Source organism: Mesocricetus auratus, unplaced genomic scaffold (assembly GCF_017639785.1).
Source record: "Mesocricetus auratus isolate SY011 unplaced genomic scaffold, BCM_Maur_2.0 Super-Scaffold_100025, whole genome shotgun sequence".
Lineage (NCBI taxonomy): Eukaryota > Metazoa > Chordata > Mammalia > Rodentia > Cricetidae > Mesocricetus > Mesocricetus auratus.
The window spans coordinates 4,569,386-4,587,791 of NW_024429206.1; the positions used below are offsets into that span (position 1 = coordinate 4,569,386).

Consider the following 18,406-nt stretch of genomic DNA (forward strand, 5'->3'; position numbering starts at 1 on the left):
GTCTCTCCCACCCAAGCTGCCCACCTCGTCCATGCCTCCTCCCCCACAGTGGCTGTGAGCCAGGCGAAAGGCACGGACCGCTGAGCGGAAGAGCCGCAGACTCGGCGCCCACACTCACCCACAGGTACCGCAGCAGCTTCAGCAGGCTGGGGCAGTAGTAGTAGTCCATCTCGGGCGGGCTATGGGGCCCCGCAGGCAGTGCGCTACGCTACCACCTTCCCCCTGGAGGGGTGGCTCCTCCCTCCCCGCTACTCTCACCGCCCCCAGAGTCAAGTTCAGGGTGGCATGAATCTTTCAGAAGCCAGGGCTCGCAGCCAGGCGGCTGGACGCCCTGTGAGCAGCCACCACCTCTGGGGTAAGGCTGCAGCCTGGTCCCCAGAGCTCGGTGCCAGCATCCCCCTGGGGGAAGGGGGACAGGAGGCGGGGCCTGGCCGCTCCTCCCCCACCTCCGCTCATGTGGTCCAGGGAAACCCACGAGCAGGGCTAGGGGTGTGCTGGGGACAGTGTGTGTACTGAAGGAGTGCGGGCTCTCTGTGTGATCGTGTGGGTGAACACGCTAGGCACGTGTGGGGGGAAGAGCGTGTGTGGATATGAATGCCTGGTGCTGGCAACTGTGGCGTGTGTGCATAAGAATGTGCCTGCACCTACAAGCATGTGTATGTATGTGGACGAGGGATAAGGACACTCGAGTGTGCATGTGTGCATGTGTGCGCATGTGCATATATGTGAGTGTGTGTGTGAGAGTTGGTGTATGCACTTGTGGTACACAGCCTCTTCTCCCAGACCTTACAGGAGGGAAGAAACAGCTGGGCACAGGCTCACAGGGCCCTCCTTGATACCTGCGCACCCTCAGTTTTCCCCATTTTACAGAAAGGGAAACCAAGGCCCAGAGCAAGCTGGGACCTGGCCAACATCACAGTTTGTAACTGAGGTACAGCTGGCACCCAGGCCTCCTGGGCTCATGTCCTGGGCTCTGCCCACGCCTGTGGGTAGCCTGGGCAGAGTAGGGAGGACGCTGTGGCAGGTCTTCCTGCCTCTAGAGCCACCATCTGTGGCTGGGGGGTGGGGTGGTGAAGGACACTGTTTCCATTCTGCAGACTAAGAATGCAAAGCACCCCAAATGGCCTCTCCTGGCTACTTCTACAAAGGGGCCGGTCTGGGACTCATCTCTGAGCCTCAGCTTTACCTTCTGAAAAATGGGAAGAGTTGTACCCACATTTCAGTGTTTGAGGGGCTAATGAGGGGAGCGGAGAACAGAGCACTGAGCGCGACCTCACAGTGGCAACACAAGGCTGTGCCCCTGTCCCAGTGAAAATCGGAGGGGCACAGGCAGTGGCCCAAGGTGACTGCTTATTCAGCGGGAGCTGGGACTCAAAGCAAGGACCCCTGTTCAGGGCCACCTTCCAGAGACTGGCTCCCCGAAGGAGCTCAATAAAGGAGAGCCCAGCTTCCCGGTGGGCGGGGCCTGGTTGTGACAGGAAAGTGAGGTGAGAGACAGGGTAGAAGCAGGAGGAGGGTCCCTGGCTGACCAAACACGCCTGACCAATGAGAGAGGCGTGGCAGCTAAGGGAACCCTGAACATGGAGGCTGGGCTTAGGTGCTAGGGATCCCGCAGAGCGGTGATCTGTAAGGTCCCTCACAGACAGGCCTGATGTTCATCTGCTCTCTGGGCCCTCACCCAGCAGGCCCAGGCCATAGCTGCTCATGCTGGGCCCCGTTAGCCCAGGGCTGGGCCCAGCTGGGTAGCCTCGGGGATGGGCAGACTCACCCCCAGATAGACTGACTGACTGACAGAACTCTGAAGACAGGGCCCTGCTCCCTGACCAACAGAAGGAAAGCCAGGCAGGGCTTTCTGACTAATTAATTGATTTACAACATAATGGAAGGCTGGGCCTGAGGGAACAGTGAATGCAGAACTGGCATGCATTCAGGCTCCTTGTTCACTGACTAACTGGACTCACAACAGCAGGAGAGCTGGGCCCAGCTCATCAACTGGCTGACCAAATGACCGTGCCCTGCCCTCAGACTGACTGAATTAGTGAATGCAGGAGCAGCGACAGGCTGGGCTCTACTCATTCACTGACTGACAGGTCTCCAAGAACTGACGACTGACCGACCGGCTGAAAGACTGACTGACTGACTGACTGACTGACTGACTGACTGACTGACCGGCTGACTGACCGACCGGCTGACTGACTGACTGACTGACGGGCTGACTGACTGGCTGACTGACTGATCGGCTGACTGACTGACCGGCTGACTGACTGACTGGCTGACTGAATAATGGAAGGCTAGGCACTCTGCTAACAGTGTGGAGGAGCAGGGACTTGCCGCTGACTGAGACTGCAGACAGACCCCTCTGCTGCCTCTAGGCTCCTGGCTGAGGGGCAGAGTGAACTGAAGGCTGCTGGGAGGAAAGGCAGGGTGAGGCAGGCAGGAGGTGAGGGGGCAAGGATGTGGCAGGACAGGGCGGGGTAAGAGACGTGGGACGTGGAATGACCGGGAGCCATGATGGAGAGCCACGGGGACAGGAAAGGGAAGAACCCCAAAGGCAGATGGCCCACCAGACGGCTAGGGACATCGTGAACAGGGCCCAGCTGGGGAGCTCTAGGGAGAACAGGCGGGGTGGGGGTGGAGCCTTGATGACAGTGACAGGCACGGGAGGGGGGCATGAAAAAGAAACCACCAAAGCCAGACTCAGCAAGTTCACGCTGCAGGTATAACCCACTGAGGATGGCGGGAGCACAGGGGGCCCAACCCAGAGTTCCCAGAGGCAGCTGCTGTCCCCGCCCCACCCACCGTCCTAAGACTACACTAAGGTGGGAGACTGTAGGGGTGAGACCCGTGGGGCTCCTCCGCCAGCCAGAAACCTGCGCATGCAGACCAGCTGGCCGCTCTGTGACTGTCCCTCACATACTCCCCATAGTTCCCCACCTTCCCTGGGAGAAAACCCGCATGAATGAGAGCCCCAGCCACCTCTCGCCAGACCCTGTCTGCTGCACGGGCTGAACGGTGACCTTCAAAACTAGGCTTCCACCTGGAAACTGTGGCAATGTTTGAAGCCAGTCCGCCATGCAGACGGTATAAGGAACTAACACAGGACCATTCGGGATGGCAGGAGGGGAGGGGGCTGCCTGACACTAGAACTTACCCCTGATGGCACTCTCAGAAGGTGACGGCCATGAGGGACCCACTTCCCAGACTCTGAAAGGGCTGCCAGGAACGTTCAACCCTTCTGTCCCTCCTGTCATGAGGATGTCCTGAGGCACCACCATGAGGAAGAACAGTTCCTCTCTGGACATGGAACCTCTAGCTCCTTGACCTTGTGTTCCCAGAGATCAGGAATAAATGACATCATCTACCAGCCCCTTAGTCTGGTGCCATTGGCTGCCGAGATACGAACCCCGAGGGAAAAGCCAGGCAGACTGTGGAGGGCACGTGGCTAAAAGCCAAGGAAAACCCACAGCCTCTAGGGTCTCTCCCCAACACTGTCTGAAGGGAGGCAGTCCAGGTGACACCCAGACATTCGACTCTGGCCCCTCAAGCTGTTCTAGGAGACAGCACGTGTGTAGTGACCCTCGGGGCCTCAACTAACCTTTTCCCTTCACCTGGTGCTTTCTGCCTGGCTGGCTCCACTCATGCCTGGGGTCTGGCTACGACCTAACCACTTTGTCCTGCAGTCTGCAGCCCAGACTCAATGCAGACGTAGTCACAGAGTCCTGGCTCCTCGTGGGGCAATCAGGCCGCCCTTCCGGCCGCCCAGCACCCTCTGGCTCCTCCTTAGGCCCCTTCCTGGCCACTGTAGGCCTGGAGAAGCCTTCAGACATGACTCTTAACTCCAAAACTAACCTGATGCTTCCAGAGCAGTGGTTCTCAACCTTCCTAACGCCGCGACCCTTTAATACTGTTCCTCATGTTGAGGTGAGCTCCAACCATACGATTACTTTTGTTACTACTTCATAACTGTGATTTGGATATTGATATGAATCGTAGTATAAGTATCTGATATGCAACCCCCGTGAAAGGGTCTTATGACCCCTGTACTGGGCTGGTTTTGTGTGTCAACCTGACACAAGCTAGAGTCATCAGAGGAAGGAGCCTCAGCTGAGGAAATGCCTCCTGGAGATCCAGCTGTAGGCATTTTCCTAATCAGTGATCAGTGGGGGAGGGCCCCGTCCATCGTGGGTGGGGCCATCCCTGGGCTGGTGTGTCCTGGGTCCTAAAGAAAGCAGACTGAGCGAGTCGGGAGGAGCAAGCCAGTAAGCAGCTCCCTCCATGCCTCTGCCTCAGCTCCTGCCTCCAGGTTCCTGCCCTGACTTCCTTTGGTGATGAACAGCGATGTGGAAGTGTGAGCTGAATAAAACCTTTCCTCCCCAACTTCCTTCTTGCTCATGGTGTTTTGTTGCAGCAACAGAGACCCTGACTGAGACAACCCCAAAGGGTCCAGACCCACAGGTTGAGAGCTGCTGCTCTGAGGGATCAACACCAGGGCTCCTAAGGGTGAGCCCGGGTCACCTCTGCACCCTCCTTTGCTTTGGGTGCCGTTTTAGGGCAGGCCGAGGCTTGCATCTGTGGTCTACACTTAAGTATCAGCAGGCATGCAAACCACATGGCAGGCTGACAGCTTCCTTAAAATGTGGCTGGCCTGACCCACAAGTCACATTCCTGTGCGGGGACAGGGCAGGTGCTGCCTGGGGACTGACTCAGTGACTCCCCTTGGGGTCCTACTGGATGCTGTCCCCTACTGTGTGCAGGGCCCTGCATTAGAAACAGGCCTGAGGGGCTGGAGAAATAGTTCAGGGATTAAGAACACTGACTGCTCTTCCAGTGGACCGGGGTTCAATTCTCAGCACCCACATGGCAGCTTACAGCTGTCTGCAATCCCAGTTCCAGGAGACTGGACACCCATAGCAAAACACCAAAGTAAATAAAATAAAATCAATTCATTAAAAAAGAAACAGGCCTTAGATGTTACCCATTTCAAGTCAAGGATTCGGTATCTCCAAAATGTGTCAAGTCAGCAATAGCATTTCCCAAACCCACAAACCTCTCATTGTGGGCTGGCCAGAGACCCCTCTCACCGAGGACACATTCTTTTCAGAAATAAAAACAGATTTTGCCCTTTTTCAGTAGGAAGGAAGCAAAAGATAAATGTGGCCAGCACCGGCACAGAGGCCCATGGAGCAGTATCTTGACACCAGTGCAGCCCTGATGCCAGGCTCAGGCTCAGGCCCAGGCTCAGGCTCAGGCCCAGGCTCAGGCTCAGGCCCAGGCTCAGGCTCAGGCTCAGGCTCAGGCTCAGGCCCAGGCTCAGGCCCAGGCTCAGGCTCAGGCCCAGGCTCAGGCCCAGGCTCAGGCCCAGGCTCAGTCAGGCTCAGGCTCAGGCTCAGGCTCAGGCTCAGGCTCAGGCCCAGGCTCAGGCCCAGGCTCAGGCTCAGGCCCAGGCTCAGGCCCAGGCTCAGGCCCAGGCTCAGTCAGGCTCAGGCTCAGGCTCAGGCTCAGGCCCAGGCTCAGGCCCAGGCCCAGGCCCAGGCCCAGGCTCAGGCCCAGGCCCAGGCCCAGGCTCAGGCTCAGGCTCAGGCTCAGGCTCAGGCTCAGGCTCAGGCTCAGGCTCAGGCTCAGGCTCAGGCTCAGGCCCAGGCCCAGGCTCAGGCTCAGGCTCAGGCCCAGGCCCAGGCCCAGGCCCAGGCTCAGGCTCAGGCTCAGGCTCAGGCTCAGGCTCAGGCTCAGGCTCAGGCTCAGGCCCAGGCTCAGGCTCAGGCCAAGGCCCAGGCTCAGGCCCAGGCCCAGGCCCAGGCTCAGGCTCAGGCTCAGGCCCAGGCCCAGGCTCAGGCTCAGGCTCAGGCCCAGGCCCAGGCCCAGGCTCAGGCCAAGGCCCAGGCTCAGGCCCAGGCCCAGGCCCAGGCTCAGGCTCAGGCTCAGGCTCAGGCCCAGGCCCAGGCCCAGGCTCAGGCTCAGGCTCAGGCTCAGGCTCAGGCTCAGTCAGGCTCAGGCTCAGGCTCAGGCTCAGGCTCAGTCAGGCTCAGGCTCAGGCTCAGGCTCAGGCTCAGGCCCAGGCTCAGGCCCAGGCTCAGGCCCAGGCTCAGGCTCAGGCTCAGGCCCAGGCTCAGGCCCCAGAAGCTGCCCCAGCCCAGGGGAAACACGAGAACAGCAAGCGTGTCCATCACAGTTAGTGAACTTCATGCACTGGGAGTCAACAGGGGCATGGAGAAGCCTGGCCTTAGAGGCTGAGAACAAAGTAGACAAGCAAAACATAAAGTTAAGGAAACAAAAAAGCTAGTAACTTGGGCCTAAAGACACTTGATGCAAAGTCTGGGCTGGATCCCAGGGACCCACATGGAGGAAGGAGAGAACTGTAGACCACCACGATCCTCTCTCTCTCTCTCTCTCTCTCTCTCTGAATGTTAAAAACAAAAATGCAATGTGTTGGCTAGAGCCCCTCCACTCTGCCCTCTGGTGGATACTGGTTTCACCAGGCACTTCCAGTGGGTCTGAGCCCAGCTGAGGCGCATGCGTGCCCAGTCTTGGCTCTATCCAAACTACCTCACTTCCCATTGCCTCAGTTTCCCCAGCCTCAGTCTTGCTGGAACTTGTGAGTCCTCAGTACCACAGTGTGTGTCCAGGCCTTCTGTCACTAAATTCCTGCCCTGCCTGGGCCTGGCCTTTTGCTGGCTCTTGATGCACAGTCCGAGGGACAGGGCTCACAAAGCTAGATCTGGGAACCCCGAGGTAGCCTGGGTGACTCAAGGGAGTCCTAGCACTAGGAACCCCTGCCGAGTGATAATGAGCTGGGATCTGTGTACAGAAATCTACCCACCCACCACACCCAACACCCCACACCCTTTGTCCCACCCAGGGCCTCCGCTGTGGCAATCCATGCTGGTCATTCTCCTGACCCTCGTTGGGACCTTCCTCCTCAGCTGACCTTCCTTCCTGCCCTACCTGGTTCCTTCAACCTGCCTGTCAAGACCCGGCAGGAGCCATAGTGCCTTCAGCTCCCTGACAGCCAAGCCATGGGAGGACCTAACCAGTCTCCATCCATGGGGTGGGCGACCTGTGAGCCCCCTCTTTAGGCTCCCTCATTTGGTCACTAAACAAATATGCGTGGGGCCTGGGCCTTGGAGGCCGGCCATTCTGGTTTGAGGGGAGGAAGAGGCAGCAAGCAGCCACGTAAACAATGAGTGTGGATGGAGTGAGAGCTGTAGAGAGATTAGAACCACGAACTGGCATTTGCTTTGAAAAATGCTCCCAGGCGTTGGTGAGTTTGAACACCTGCACCCCCGCCCCGCACTTGGGACCTTGAACACCTGGTCCCCCCATGATGGTGCTGCTTTACAAGGTTGTGGCACCTTTGGGATGTGGGGTCAGCTGGCCAGCAGGTCTTGAAGGTCACATCTGCCTGTAGCTCCAATATAGTGCTATTTCCTATCTATGACTGTAAAATCAGGAGTCCCGGCCAACGGTTCCCACTGCCATGGATGGGGCCACTCTGACCACAAGGCCTTTTTTCCCAGAAGTCTTGAGCCAAAACAAACCTTTCTTCCAGGCTACGGTTGTTGCTGACAGGTACTTTGCTGATAGCAGCAACAACAACAAGTCATTATTAATAAATAACACAAATGGGCTGATAAAACATGGTGGGGATGATGGTACGAGCCCTAATGTGGAAACCACCCATGTGTTCATCAGTCTATAAATGGCTGAATAAATGGGATGTTTACATAACAGAATATTACTCAGCCATAAGAAATGAACAAAGTTTTTTGTTCATGACATTGCACGCAGGAAACTCGAAAGCACTCCAAGTGGGGGAAGCCAGTTCCGAAAGTCTCTGCTGGCCATCCCATCTGTGTGGGCTTTGGGGTGCAGGCAGGTATGTGTGTGTCATCAGATATACTGATGAACCAGGGTTAGCAAATATTTGACACTCGGCTCTCTGTCTTCCCTGACCCACGTAGACACCACTAATGGATTATAGCATCATCAAAAGAGGCGTGAGAGACCACTGCACCTCACCAAAATCCCAGTCCTACACAGTATTATCCAAGGATGGGAACAGATGGAAATCCATACGCTGCGGATGGGGAGGCACCCAGGTACAGCCATTACCATGTCCTGCACATACGCAGCCCGACTCCCAGCAACGTGACAGCTCAGGCGTACAATGACCGCCACCCACAAAGAGGTTAGAAAAGGAATACGCCAAGATCAGGAACTGCCCCAAACTGGAACAGACTCAAGTGCAGGTTCCCAACAGAGCAAAGCATAGGACAGAAAGCAAGGGACAAGCCCTCACTGTGGCCACCACAGCGCATCTGCAGACCTCACCAACCTGGTACTACCCTCGGGGTGTGACAGAGGTGGGGATCACGCTTGTGCTTGTTAGCAATGAGCAGGCCTACAGCCACGCTGTACACCTGCAGAGTGGCTAGGCTAGGACTGGACACTATCTAGAAGTCATTTGCCAATGGAAAGAAAACAAGCCTGCTCCAGGTTGGACATTCTGAGCTAACCCACAACGGGTGAGGAATCCTAGGCCCCGTGGGCAAGAATGAAATTGAGGCACTGGAGAGCTATCTCAGTGGTTAAGGGTGTTTATTGTTCTTGCAAAGGACTAGAGTTTGGGTCCTAGCACCCAAGTGAGGCAGCTCACAACTGCATGGAACTCCAGTTCAAGGAGGCTTTGGCGCCCTCTTATGACCTCTTTAGGCACTGCGCTCATCTGCAAATACCCCGCCACCATACACATATTAGAACGTGGTAGGCCTAGCATCCTGGATCTTCGGTGTCAGAGCACACCCTCTACCACCCTTCTCACGTATAATCTGGGATGGAAGTTTCCAGGCAGGTTAGTGAGGAGGATTTTGATGAACGTGTCTCTCTACAACCCCGCCTCTCTTTCCGACTGGCCATCAGCTTCACACTGTCTGATTAGATAGACACACCACACTGGTCATGTGATGTCACCTGTGAAAGGTACCCACAAGCCTGGACCTCCTGCCAACAGAGGCCATCATGCCTGCAACCTATCTCTGCCCACCAGGGGGGTGTGCCTGAGTGTTCAAGGCCCCACCAGGACAGCTTGCCGAGCAGAGCAGGCGCACCTGGATTCCTAAGAACAGGTGGCCACTGGCTATGGGCCCCAGGGAGCCCACACAGCCCTGTGGTGCCGAAGCCTGAGGAGTCCTGCCACCTTCCTGCTACAGGGGAGTGAGCTACAGGCCAGGGCTCACCCAGGCTTCAACTGATTCTACACTGTGTCCCTGTGCCAGCCACCTCCCTTCCTTGAGCCTCAGGTTAGCATCTCTAAGCTTGTGTTGTCTCTGGAACCTTAGGATAGAGAAAGTCCTTAGAAAAGGGCCAGGTCTGCCGGGCAGTGGTGGCACACACCTTTAATCCCAATGCTTGGGAGGCAGAGACAGGCGGATCTCTGTAAGTTCAAAGCCAGCCTGGTGTACTGAGCTACTTGCAGGACAGCCAGGGTTGTTACACAGAGAAACCCTCTCTCAAAAAATGAAAAGAAAGAAGGAAAGAGAGAAAGAAGGAAAGAGAGAAAGAAAGAAAGACAGAAAGAAAGAAAGAAAGAAAGAAAGAAAGAAAGAAAGAAAGAAAGAAAGAAGAAAAGGGAGGGAGGGAGGGAGGGAGGGAGGGAGGGAGGGAGGGAGGAAGAAAATGACCAGGCCACACACTGAGCAGGTGTCATGAGGCAACACTTGGGTTGGGTTGACCTGTAGCTTACACACACACACACACACACACACACACACACACACACAAATACTTTGTTTAGCTACCTAGGGATGGCTAGTCTTGGCTGCCAACTTAACTACATTTGGAACTAACTAAAACCCAAGCAGCTGAGTACATCTGTAAGGGATTTTTCTTAATTAAATCATTTGAAGTGGGAAGACCCACTTTAAATGTAATCTTTTGGGGTGAGAAGACCCATTTTTAACCTGGGCCACGCCTTCTGCTGCAGCCTGTCTATACCAGGACATGGAAGAGGAAACTTGCTCTCCCTTTTGCTGGCAAGTCCATTCCTTCTCTGGCATTAGAGTCTGCTTCTCTGGGATTCCAGCATATAAAAGACCTGCAGAGACATCCAGCCTCATGGACTGAACAGCTACTGGATTCTTGGACCTTCCGTTAGGAGACGGCCATTGTTGGACAAGCTGAACCATAGCCTGGGGGTCATTCTATGAATCCCATTTACATGCATGCATGCATGCATGCATACATACATACATACATACATACATACATCTGAGTTCTGTTCCTCTAGAGAACCCTGACTAATACAACCCTTATCCTGCAATCAAGGGTCACCCTCTCCACACTTTGACTCCAATGATGATATCTTGTTCATCGCTGTCATCGACGTCATAATCATCAGACTAAAGAAGTCCCAGGACCTTTGTCCCCTGCCTGACACCCTCCTCTGATTCTTCCACAGGCTCCACCCTTGGTCACTCTCTCAAAGCAGCCCTTGCTGACCACCTGACAAGAAACAGCTCCCACACCCCTCCCCCATTCCCTTTCCCCCTTCCCCCCACTCTCCTCCATCCCCTCCTCATCCCCTCTCCTGTTTCCCTCCGCCATCCCTCTCCCCCATTCCCCCTCCCCCATCCCTCTCCCCCCTCTCCACTCCCACCTCACCCCCACCGGCTCCCTACACCATTTTATTTTGTCCACAGTGCTTGCTAACATCCAGAAGTCTCTTTTCTGAGGCTAGCTAGTGGTTCAGTATCTGGTTCCCACACTGGGCACAAGCCTTAGAAGCGCCCCATCTGCCTGGTCCACTACTGTCCCTCAACAGTCTAGAGGATGAAGGCTCCCAAACAGGTTCCGATGGGTGGATGAGTGGGTGGAAACAATAAATGACACGGCCATCATACTGAGTGTGCGACTACTTGTTCCTAGTATAGAAATGAAAGCAATTTGGAGTTTCACATAAGTTAATAAGTCAGGCAGGATATGTGGGTGGGCAGCGAGGGACTGATGGGATGGATGGGCGGATGGCTGAACGGATGAGTGATGGACAGATGGATGGATGGATGGATGGATGGATGGATGGATGGGTGGGTGGGTGGATGCATGCATATCTGAATGGGTGATCATTAGCAACAAGGACGAACACAAAATACCACTCTACAAAACCTCTGACACAGCTGGCAGCATGGGTTCACCTCTAGCAGACAAATCTTGGCGTGGCTTGTTCAGTCCAGAAATGAGCTGTGATCAGCTTCAGTCAAAGTCCCTGTCCCTAGCTCTCCACACCCAGGAGTAAAACAGACAGGAGGCAGCTGGTGCATGCTGACCTCACAAACCAGGGCGTGCTCAGCCCTGCTACCACTGGTGTCCACCCCTCATGTCCCTGTGCCCTGTGCATGGCCCTGGCCCACCCACCCAGGCATAGCAGGTTACTGTAGGCTCCTGCCTGCCTGACCCTGCACTCCAGCCTGGCCTCACCTCTTTGAGCCCTGCTTCCCCAGCAGACTGGACCTTAAAAGTTGATTAAATCCCCAGACATGGCCTAAGTCCCCTGCACTACAGACCCCAAGGGGGCAATTTCTAGGCTTTCAAACGACACAGTGGATACATGAGGAAATGAAAACTTGGCTAAACAGACCAGGAAGTACCAGCTTGCGTCTGCTCATGAGGAGGCCATTCTTGGACCTTCCAGAGGTCCATGCCGCTGTGGGAACCCCATAACTGCTGACCTATGGCCTCACACTCACAGGAGGGGCTGCTAGGTAAACTGTGCCCTAGGTCAGGGTCCACACTGAGTCATCATGCTCTGTAACCCCAGGAGACCATAAGCCATGGGCAGAAGGGAGCCACACCTGTGGGAGGGCTCATCACAGGACCAGGAGAAGACATTCCCCACCCAGGCCGCGGCTGAATTCCTAAGACTGGGGACATTTTCCTTCCGCAACCGGGCAGCTCGCAGGAGTGGGCAACAGCAGTGTCAGTAGCAAGCAGCTGCTCTGCAGCTGGCTGTGCCAGCACCAGGTATGGGCAGAGCAGGTGGCCCGCCTCCTGCCACCCTACAGGGCAGCCAGTGGGAAGTCCCATGACGGGCAGCAGTGGGCGTGGCCACGCACATTCACTGACTCAAGGGGCCCTGGGGGTCCCAGACTGACGAAAGTGAGACAGACAGAACGGCCCACAGCCAATCTTGGCTGAGTCCCAGGACTCTGAGGAACTATGATGACAGGGAACTGGCAGGGGCTGGGGAGGGAGCAGGGCCAGGCCTGACAGTCTGCCCAGCACAATCCTGGGCGAGGAGCGGTTCAAGTCCCACACAACATATGTGGGCCCTTGTTGTAGCTCTCCTTAATGCTGTGTGGCCTGAGGCAGGTGGCTGAGCTCCTCTGAGCCTTCCTTTTCTTTTCAGCAGGATGGAGTCTGTTAGCCCGAACGGCAGGGGAGGTGGGTGGCGCTCAAGTAAGGGTGAGCCAAGCCTGAGACAGGGGCTAGGGTGTAGGCAGCTGGTAGACAGCTTGCCGCGGCATGCTACCAAGTCCTGCACCCATACACAGTGCATGGTGGTACACACCTGTAGCCCAGAATACACAGTGCATGGTGGCACACACCTGTAGCCCAGAATACACAGTGCATGGTGGCACACACCTGTAGCCCAGAATACACAGTGCATGGTGGCACACACCTGTAGCCCAGAATACACAGTGCATGGTGGCACACACCTGTAGCCCAGAATACACAGTGCATGGTGGCACACACCTGTAGCCCAGAATACACAGTGCATGGTGGCACACACCTGTAGCCCAGAATCAGGAGGCAGAGACAGGAGAAGCAGCGTGCAAGGTCATCCTTGACTACACAGAGAGTTTGAGGCCAGCCTGGGCTACGTGAAATAAAAGCAAAAACCCTGAAACGATGGAGATATGCGAACCCAGATAAGCAAGCAACACGGTGAAGTTACGGACAAACTAGGACAAACAAACAGCCACCTCAGGTGAACTCACAGCTGTCACCTGGAAGGCCATCCTAAGCAAGCTGAATGCTCTCTATGGGCCTCAGTTTCCCCCCTTCTGCAGGGCTGAACAGACACAAAGAAAGGGAGGAGGAGGAGGCAGGGAGGGAGGAGGAACAGGGCCTCCAAGCCCAAGCATTAATGAGAAGTCATCATTTGCCCTGAGACCGGACCAGCTCTGCCCCACAGAAGGAAAAACTGGGTCCCCAGAGGTCACAGGTCAGAGCTCCAAACTGAGTCCCCAGAGACCACAGCGGCTGAGCTGGTCTTTCCCTTCAGATGCTGCAGGTCTGCATGCCCATCACAGGCTGTGGGAGGAGCCAAGAGGGGCTGGGCACTGTTGCCCCCTTGTGGTTGCTTCCTAATGCTGCAGGCATGAGACCAGAGAGCCCGGTCTTGCAGGTTGGGTTCCCGCCCTTCCATCTGCAGGAGAGGAAGTTCCACAGGCCTCAAGCTGGGCACAGGGGCTTCAGAGCCAGACAGAGGAGCCAAGGCAGGCCACCCAGGACTCCTGGGACAAAGGTTCCTCAATGACACAGAGGAAAGAGGAGGAGTGTGCAGCCAGGAGGACTCCTGCAGGCCAGAACTATAAAGGCTTCACCTTCTCTCCCGTAACCTTTGCCCTCACCAGCACACACAGAAGTTCACAATGGATCAGATAATGGAGGCAGTGCCACCTGAGAGGGACTGGAGACAAGGGTGTCCCCAAGGAAAGGGAACCTTTAGAGAGGGTCAAGTGTCACACACCTGTACGGCTGTCAGAGCCACTCAGCGGATATCCCGCCAGGCCCAGGACCGGCACCGCCTGACCCTGTCACTCCACCCCTACCATAACAGCAAACACCCCCATTTTATAGCTGAGGACACCAAGACTCTGAGGAGGGAAGTCTCTCCCTAGACCACAGCGGTGGAAGGTATGTGAGGTGGAACTCATGCCACCCTGGGCCGCGCCCACCAGGGACCTTCCAAGCAAGGAGAGAACTCAGTCCATTTACAGACAGCATCAACAGAATCACCAGAGCCACCTGAGTGGCTCCCAGGGTCAAAGGCTTCCCAAGAAGCATGGCCCTTTTCTCAAGTCCTTCCTAAGCCAGCATAAGGGCCTAGAGAGGAAGGGGCAGCCACAGAGACACAGCCAACAACCTGCAGCCAGGCAGCGTGGCGGCACGCGCCCACTGGATGCTCGGAGTCAGGCAAAGCCCCTCCTGTATCACCTCCTCAGAGCAAACACCAGCCACGTGAAGCAGGGGCTCTCACCTCCCCACTGGATGGACAGGAACAGAGGACACATGTGTATGGTGACTGTGGTCCCCAGGTCTGGAGTGGCTGGAGCTTCTTAATGTCCCCTCTGGGGCATACTTTTTTCTGGACTGGCTCCCTCAGGATTCAATTGCATCCTCAAACTGGCACCGACAACAGGGATCACTAGCCCAGCTTTCCCCACAGAGAAAAATCAAAGGGCGCAGGCACTAAACTCTCTAGGCTGTTGAAAAGACTCAGTGCTGCAACTCAAACCCAAGACTTCCATCAACTTCCACTGGCCAGCTGCTGAGTTACAGTGCCACCTAGTGCCAAAAACCCAAAAGCAGCAAGGGTTTCCCCAGCACAGAGGGTCTGGGAACCCAATCCCATTCTCCAGGCTTCCGTCAACATGAATCCTCCACACACATCTACAGAAATCTTCCAACACAGACGACGCCCGTAAGTCCATCTCCAGCCATGCGACTGCCACTCACCACAAAGGGACTACTCCTCTTGTCCTTGCAAAAGCTGTGACTTCGCCTAGGGACAGAGGCAACAGGGGACACCTGCCGGAGAGGCTGCTGGCCATCCTGTAGACCTTCCCCCTGCTCCGGGTTCTGCAGAGGCACCTGAGACAGGGAACACAAGAAAAGGATTTTAGTGGGAGCCTCTCACATGCAGGACAGGTGTGTCATAGCTCTTTCTGGGGATAAATACAAAAAAACACCAGGACCCCCCCCCACCGCTGTGGTCACAGGTTAGTATCTGGGTATCAGCTCTTGGGTCCAAGTGACCCAGCTTCATTTATGTGTGACCTCAAGCAATTCTTTAACCTCTCCAATCTCAATCATAGGGGCAGAAACAATGCTAACAGCTTCAAGAGTAAACAGAAAGAGGGGCTGGCTCAGAACCTGCGAGACATGGTCCAGCCACCAGGGGGCAGTGTGCCTGGTTCATATGTCTAGTCCTCTGGGCCTCCAGCTTGCCAGCCCAGTCACTGCCCACGGTGAGGTACAGTTTGAACATCTTTCTTTGCCCCTAAATACACACCCTGAGAAACAACAGGAAGAGGGAAAAGCCCGAGGGCATGCAGTCTGAATCCCACAGTGTTTTCCTCTCTGAGGAACCCATCACAGCCTTGCAAACTCAGGAGTCCAGGAAGTTTTACATGTCACACACTACACACATAAACCAGGAGCCCAGAGAGGGCGGGTGCCTGGTTAACAACACACAGCATCAGGAAGGGCAAGGTTAGCCCCTTCCTGTTCTTGACTCTTTATCCCAGACACTCCAGGTTTGCCTTCTCTTCCTGACTACTTTCTTGAATCCCTTCAACACCCTAACCCTACACTGAGCTTTCTCTTCTGCTTCTGCGTCCTGTCTGCTGGGTTCATTTCCATGCTCCCCGGCATTAGATAAATCCCACCCACATCTCAGTCCTCCCTGTCGGTGTTGGGACCCAGTCTGGAAGGCCAATCTAGACTATGGCGCTCCAAACCTCAACACCCAATAAAAAGTATAAAATGTATTAAACTGAGATGGGGAATGGCAAAGAATTCCCGGGCTGATACTTTTTTTAATCTTCAAACCCTTTGTTCTGAAGTTGAAGGGCTCCTGTGGCAGCAGTGGACATGAACGGAACTTATTGAAGGAAGTTGCGGGTACATTACACATCAGATTGTTTTACCATGGTAAATGTTAACCATAAATTAAGTAAATTCCTGCACACCAAAACCAAACACAAAACAAAAGCAAGCAAACCAAACTTCACACCCTGGTCCAAAACTAACTCAAAAGCAAACAAAGATCTTAAAGAGAAGCTGGAATCGGAGGAGTCAGAAGGAAGCAAGGACACCAATCTCCACAGCCTCGTATTAGCCAGTGGTTTCCAAGGTATGACACAAAAAACACAAGGAACAAAAGAGAAAAAGAGGAGAGATGGCTCAGAGGTTAAGAGCACTGGCTGCTCTTCCAGAGGTCCTGAGTTCAATTCCCAGCAACCACATGGTGGCTTACATGTAATGAGATCTAGTGCCCTCTTCTGGCCTGCAGAGATACATGCAGACAGAACACTATACATAATAAATTTTAAAAATCTTTAAAGGAAAAAAAGAGAAAAAGACTCAGTCAAACTGAAAAAATGTGTGCTTAAAGGACACCATGAAGAGAGTGAAGGCTCACTCACAGTAAGGAAGAGATTCTGCAAATTACTCGTTTCGCACTCACACACATATAAAGAGCAATGCAACTCAACAACAAGGAAACAACGGAGCAGGATCCAAACAGTAATTACTCCAAAGAATTATGCCGACAGCCAATGAGCACAGAAGCACGCCCGCCTATGGAGAGTCATTAGGAGCAGACAGCCTCAGCCACCAAGTTCTCAGCTTGCCCACGGGACGGGCAGATGAGGGTGGCTTATAAAGAGCAGAACTTCCTGGGGGTGACACAGGTGGCCCCCTGCATGGACTGTGTCTCAATGTGCTGCAGGCTGCTGCGCCGTGCCCTTGAATGACACAATGGCATCTTGAGGCAGAAAGAGCCCTGCTGAGGGGCACCCTCCACCGAGGCCGCCCTGAGTCCCCGGGACAAGTCACCTGAGCTGTGTGTCTCCCACTTCCTCCCCTGCTCCTGGCTGGCCCGGGTCTCTCCTGTCCCTCACGTGGCCCCTTTCCAGTCTGCTCCTCATCCTCCTGGCACCCTCTTCCGCCTGCCGGGACCTGCCAGGCTCCGGGTAACCTCACTCGCTCACTGGCTTCAGGTTGCTCGTACCTGTTCAGCCACTAGAATGTTCTGCAGCACCAGCACAGTCATGTGAGCTTGAACATGGCTAGGGCGACAGAGAAACTAGACTTGAATCTAATTTAAACTAACACACAAACAGTACCTGCCACGCCGCCTGAGAGGCAAGGAGCTTCAAATATGGGTGGTCCTATTCCTCTTCTGCTGCCTTCCTGCCTCAGCCACCAGAATGCTGGTATAACAGGCACGCCTCACCACACCTGGCTAGACCATTCCTTTTTGTTCATAACTGAATAATATTCCACTATAGGGCTACACCACGTTTTATTTCCCCAAGGACCTTTCCGTGAGACGGGGTCACACACAGCCCAGGGTGGATCTCAGAAGATGACCCTGAACTCCTGACCCAGGACATGTCACCACCTAGTGCCAAAAATCCAAAAGCTACCTGGCTAGCACATGTATCACACGTGCTCTATAAACAAAGAGGAGGACAGGGATACTGTGCGCAGAGCCAGGCTCTAAGAGGCATTATATGATTTTAATGTGCATTTATTATTACTGCCTGTGCATTACATGAGAGTGTGGGAGCATGTGTGTCACGGCACATGGGGAGGTCAGGAGTCCATTCTCTCCTTCTACCTTTACAAGGGTCTCGAGGGTCAAATCCAGGTAGCCAGGTTTGTAAAAGGGGGCCTTTACCCATCTGAGTCACCTCACCAGCCCCTTTTTATGTTTATTTTCAGGTTGGGGTGGAACACAGGAAAGTCAGAACAGAGCTCTGTACAGTCGGTTCTGGCCTTCCATCCAGGGGAATCGAACTTGGGTCCTCAAGCTTGCCCACGCCGTATGACTTTAAAAGCAGGTGGCAGCTGTGAGGACAGCAGAGTTATCTTCCAAAGCCACCTACCAAGTCACACCCCACACCAGAGGCTTCAGCCTAACTGGTCTGGGATGGGGCCAGGCCTGGATGCCATAATAAATTTTCTGTTTTGTACCCAGCTGTCACCGAGTGTCAAAACCCTCTCTCCTGCAGGAAGGGATGAAAAAAACCAGACTATGCTTCCTCATCCCTGTGGTCTCTGAAAGCAATTGCAAAAGAACTGGGCCATAAAAGAACCCAAGCCATCCTGAGAGTGGAGGGAAATGATGCTGCGGGGAGAAGTGAGGTGGAGTTCAGCATTTATCTCCCGAAAGCGCACTTGTGGCCAAGCTAAACTTAAAAGTAAATAAAATGCTGTCACCTGGCTCTGGACAGAATTTTCATAAATGTTTCTTAAGTAAAAAAGAAAGAGAGCCGGGCTGGAAGTGTAGACTAATAACTTCAGTTACTGGAGGGTAAGGGAGAATAGGGGAAGGGAATGGAGAGCCCTGAGGCAGGAGCATTGTGAATTTAAGCTTGCTGGCCAAAGAATGAGTAAAGGC

At 54.6% G+C, this 18,406-nt stretch overlaps 1 protein-coding gene across 5 annotated transcripts in view; it reads right to left on the reverse strand.

Moving 5' to 3' along the window:
* Positions 1 to 18,406, reverse strand: part of Kiaa1671 (KIAA1671 ortholog) — a 140,333-nt gene that overhangs the window by 77,185 nt on the left and 44,742 nt on the right. For 4 of the 5 annotated variants that reach the window (XM_013119768.3, XM_040731590.1, XM_040731591.1 and 1 more), the window contains exon 6: positions 14,734 to 14,868. In XM_013119768.3, coding sequence (XP_012975222.1) covers positions 14,734 to 14,868 — 135 coding nt within the window. Of the gene's footprint in view, positions 1 to 118; positions 409 to 14,733; positions 14,869 to 18,406 lie in introns of those variants that run through there. The other variant, XM_021232384.2, reaches the window with a different exon arrangement.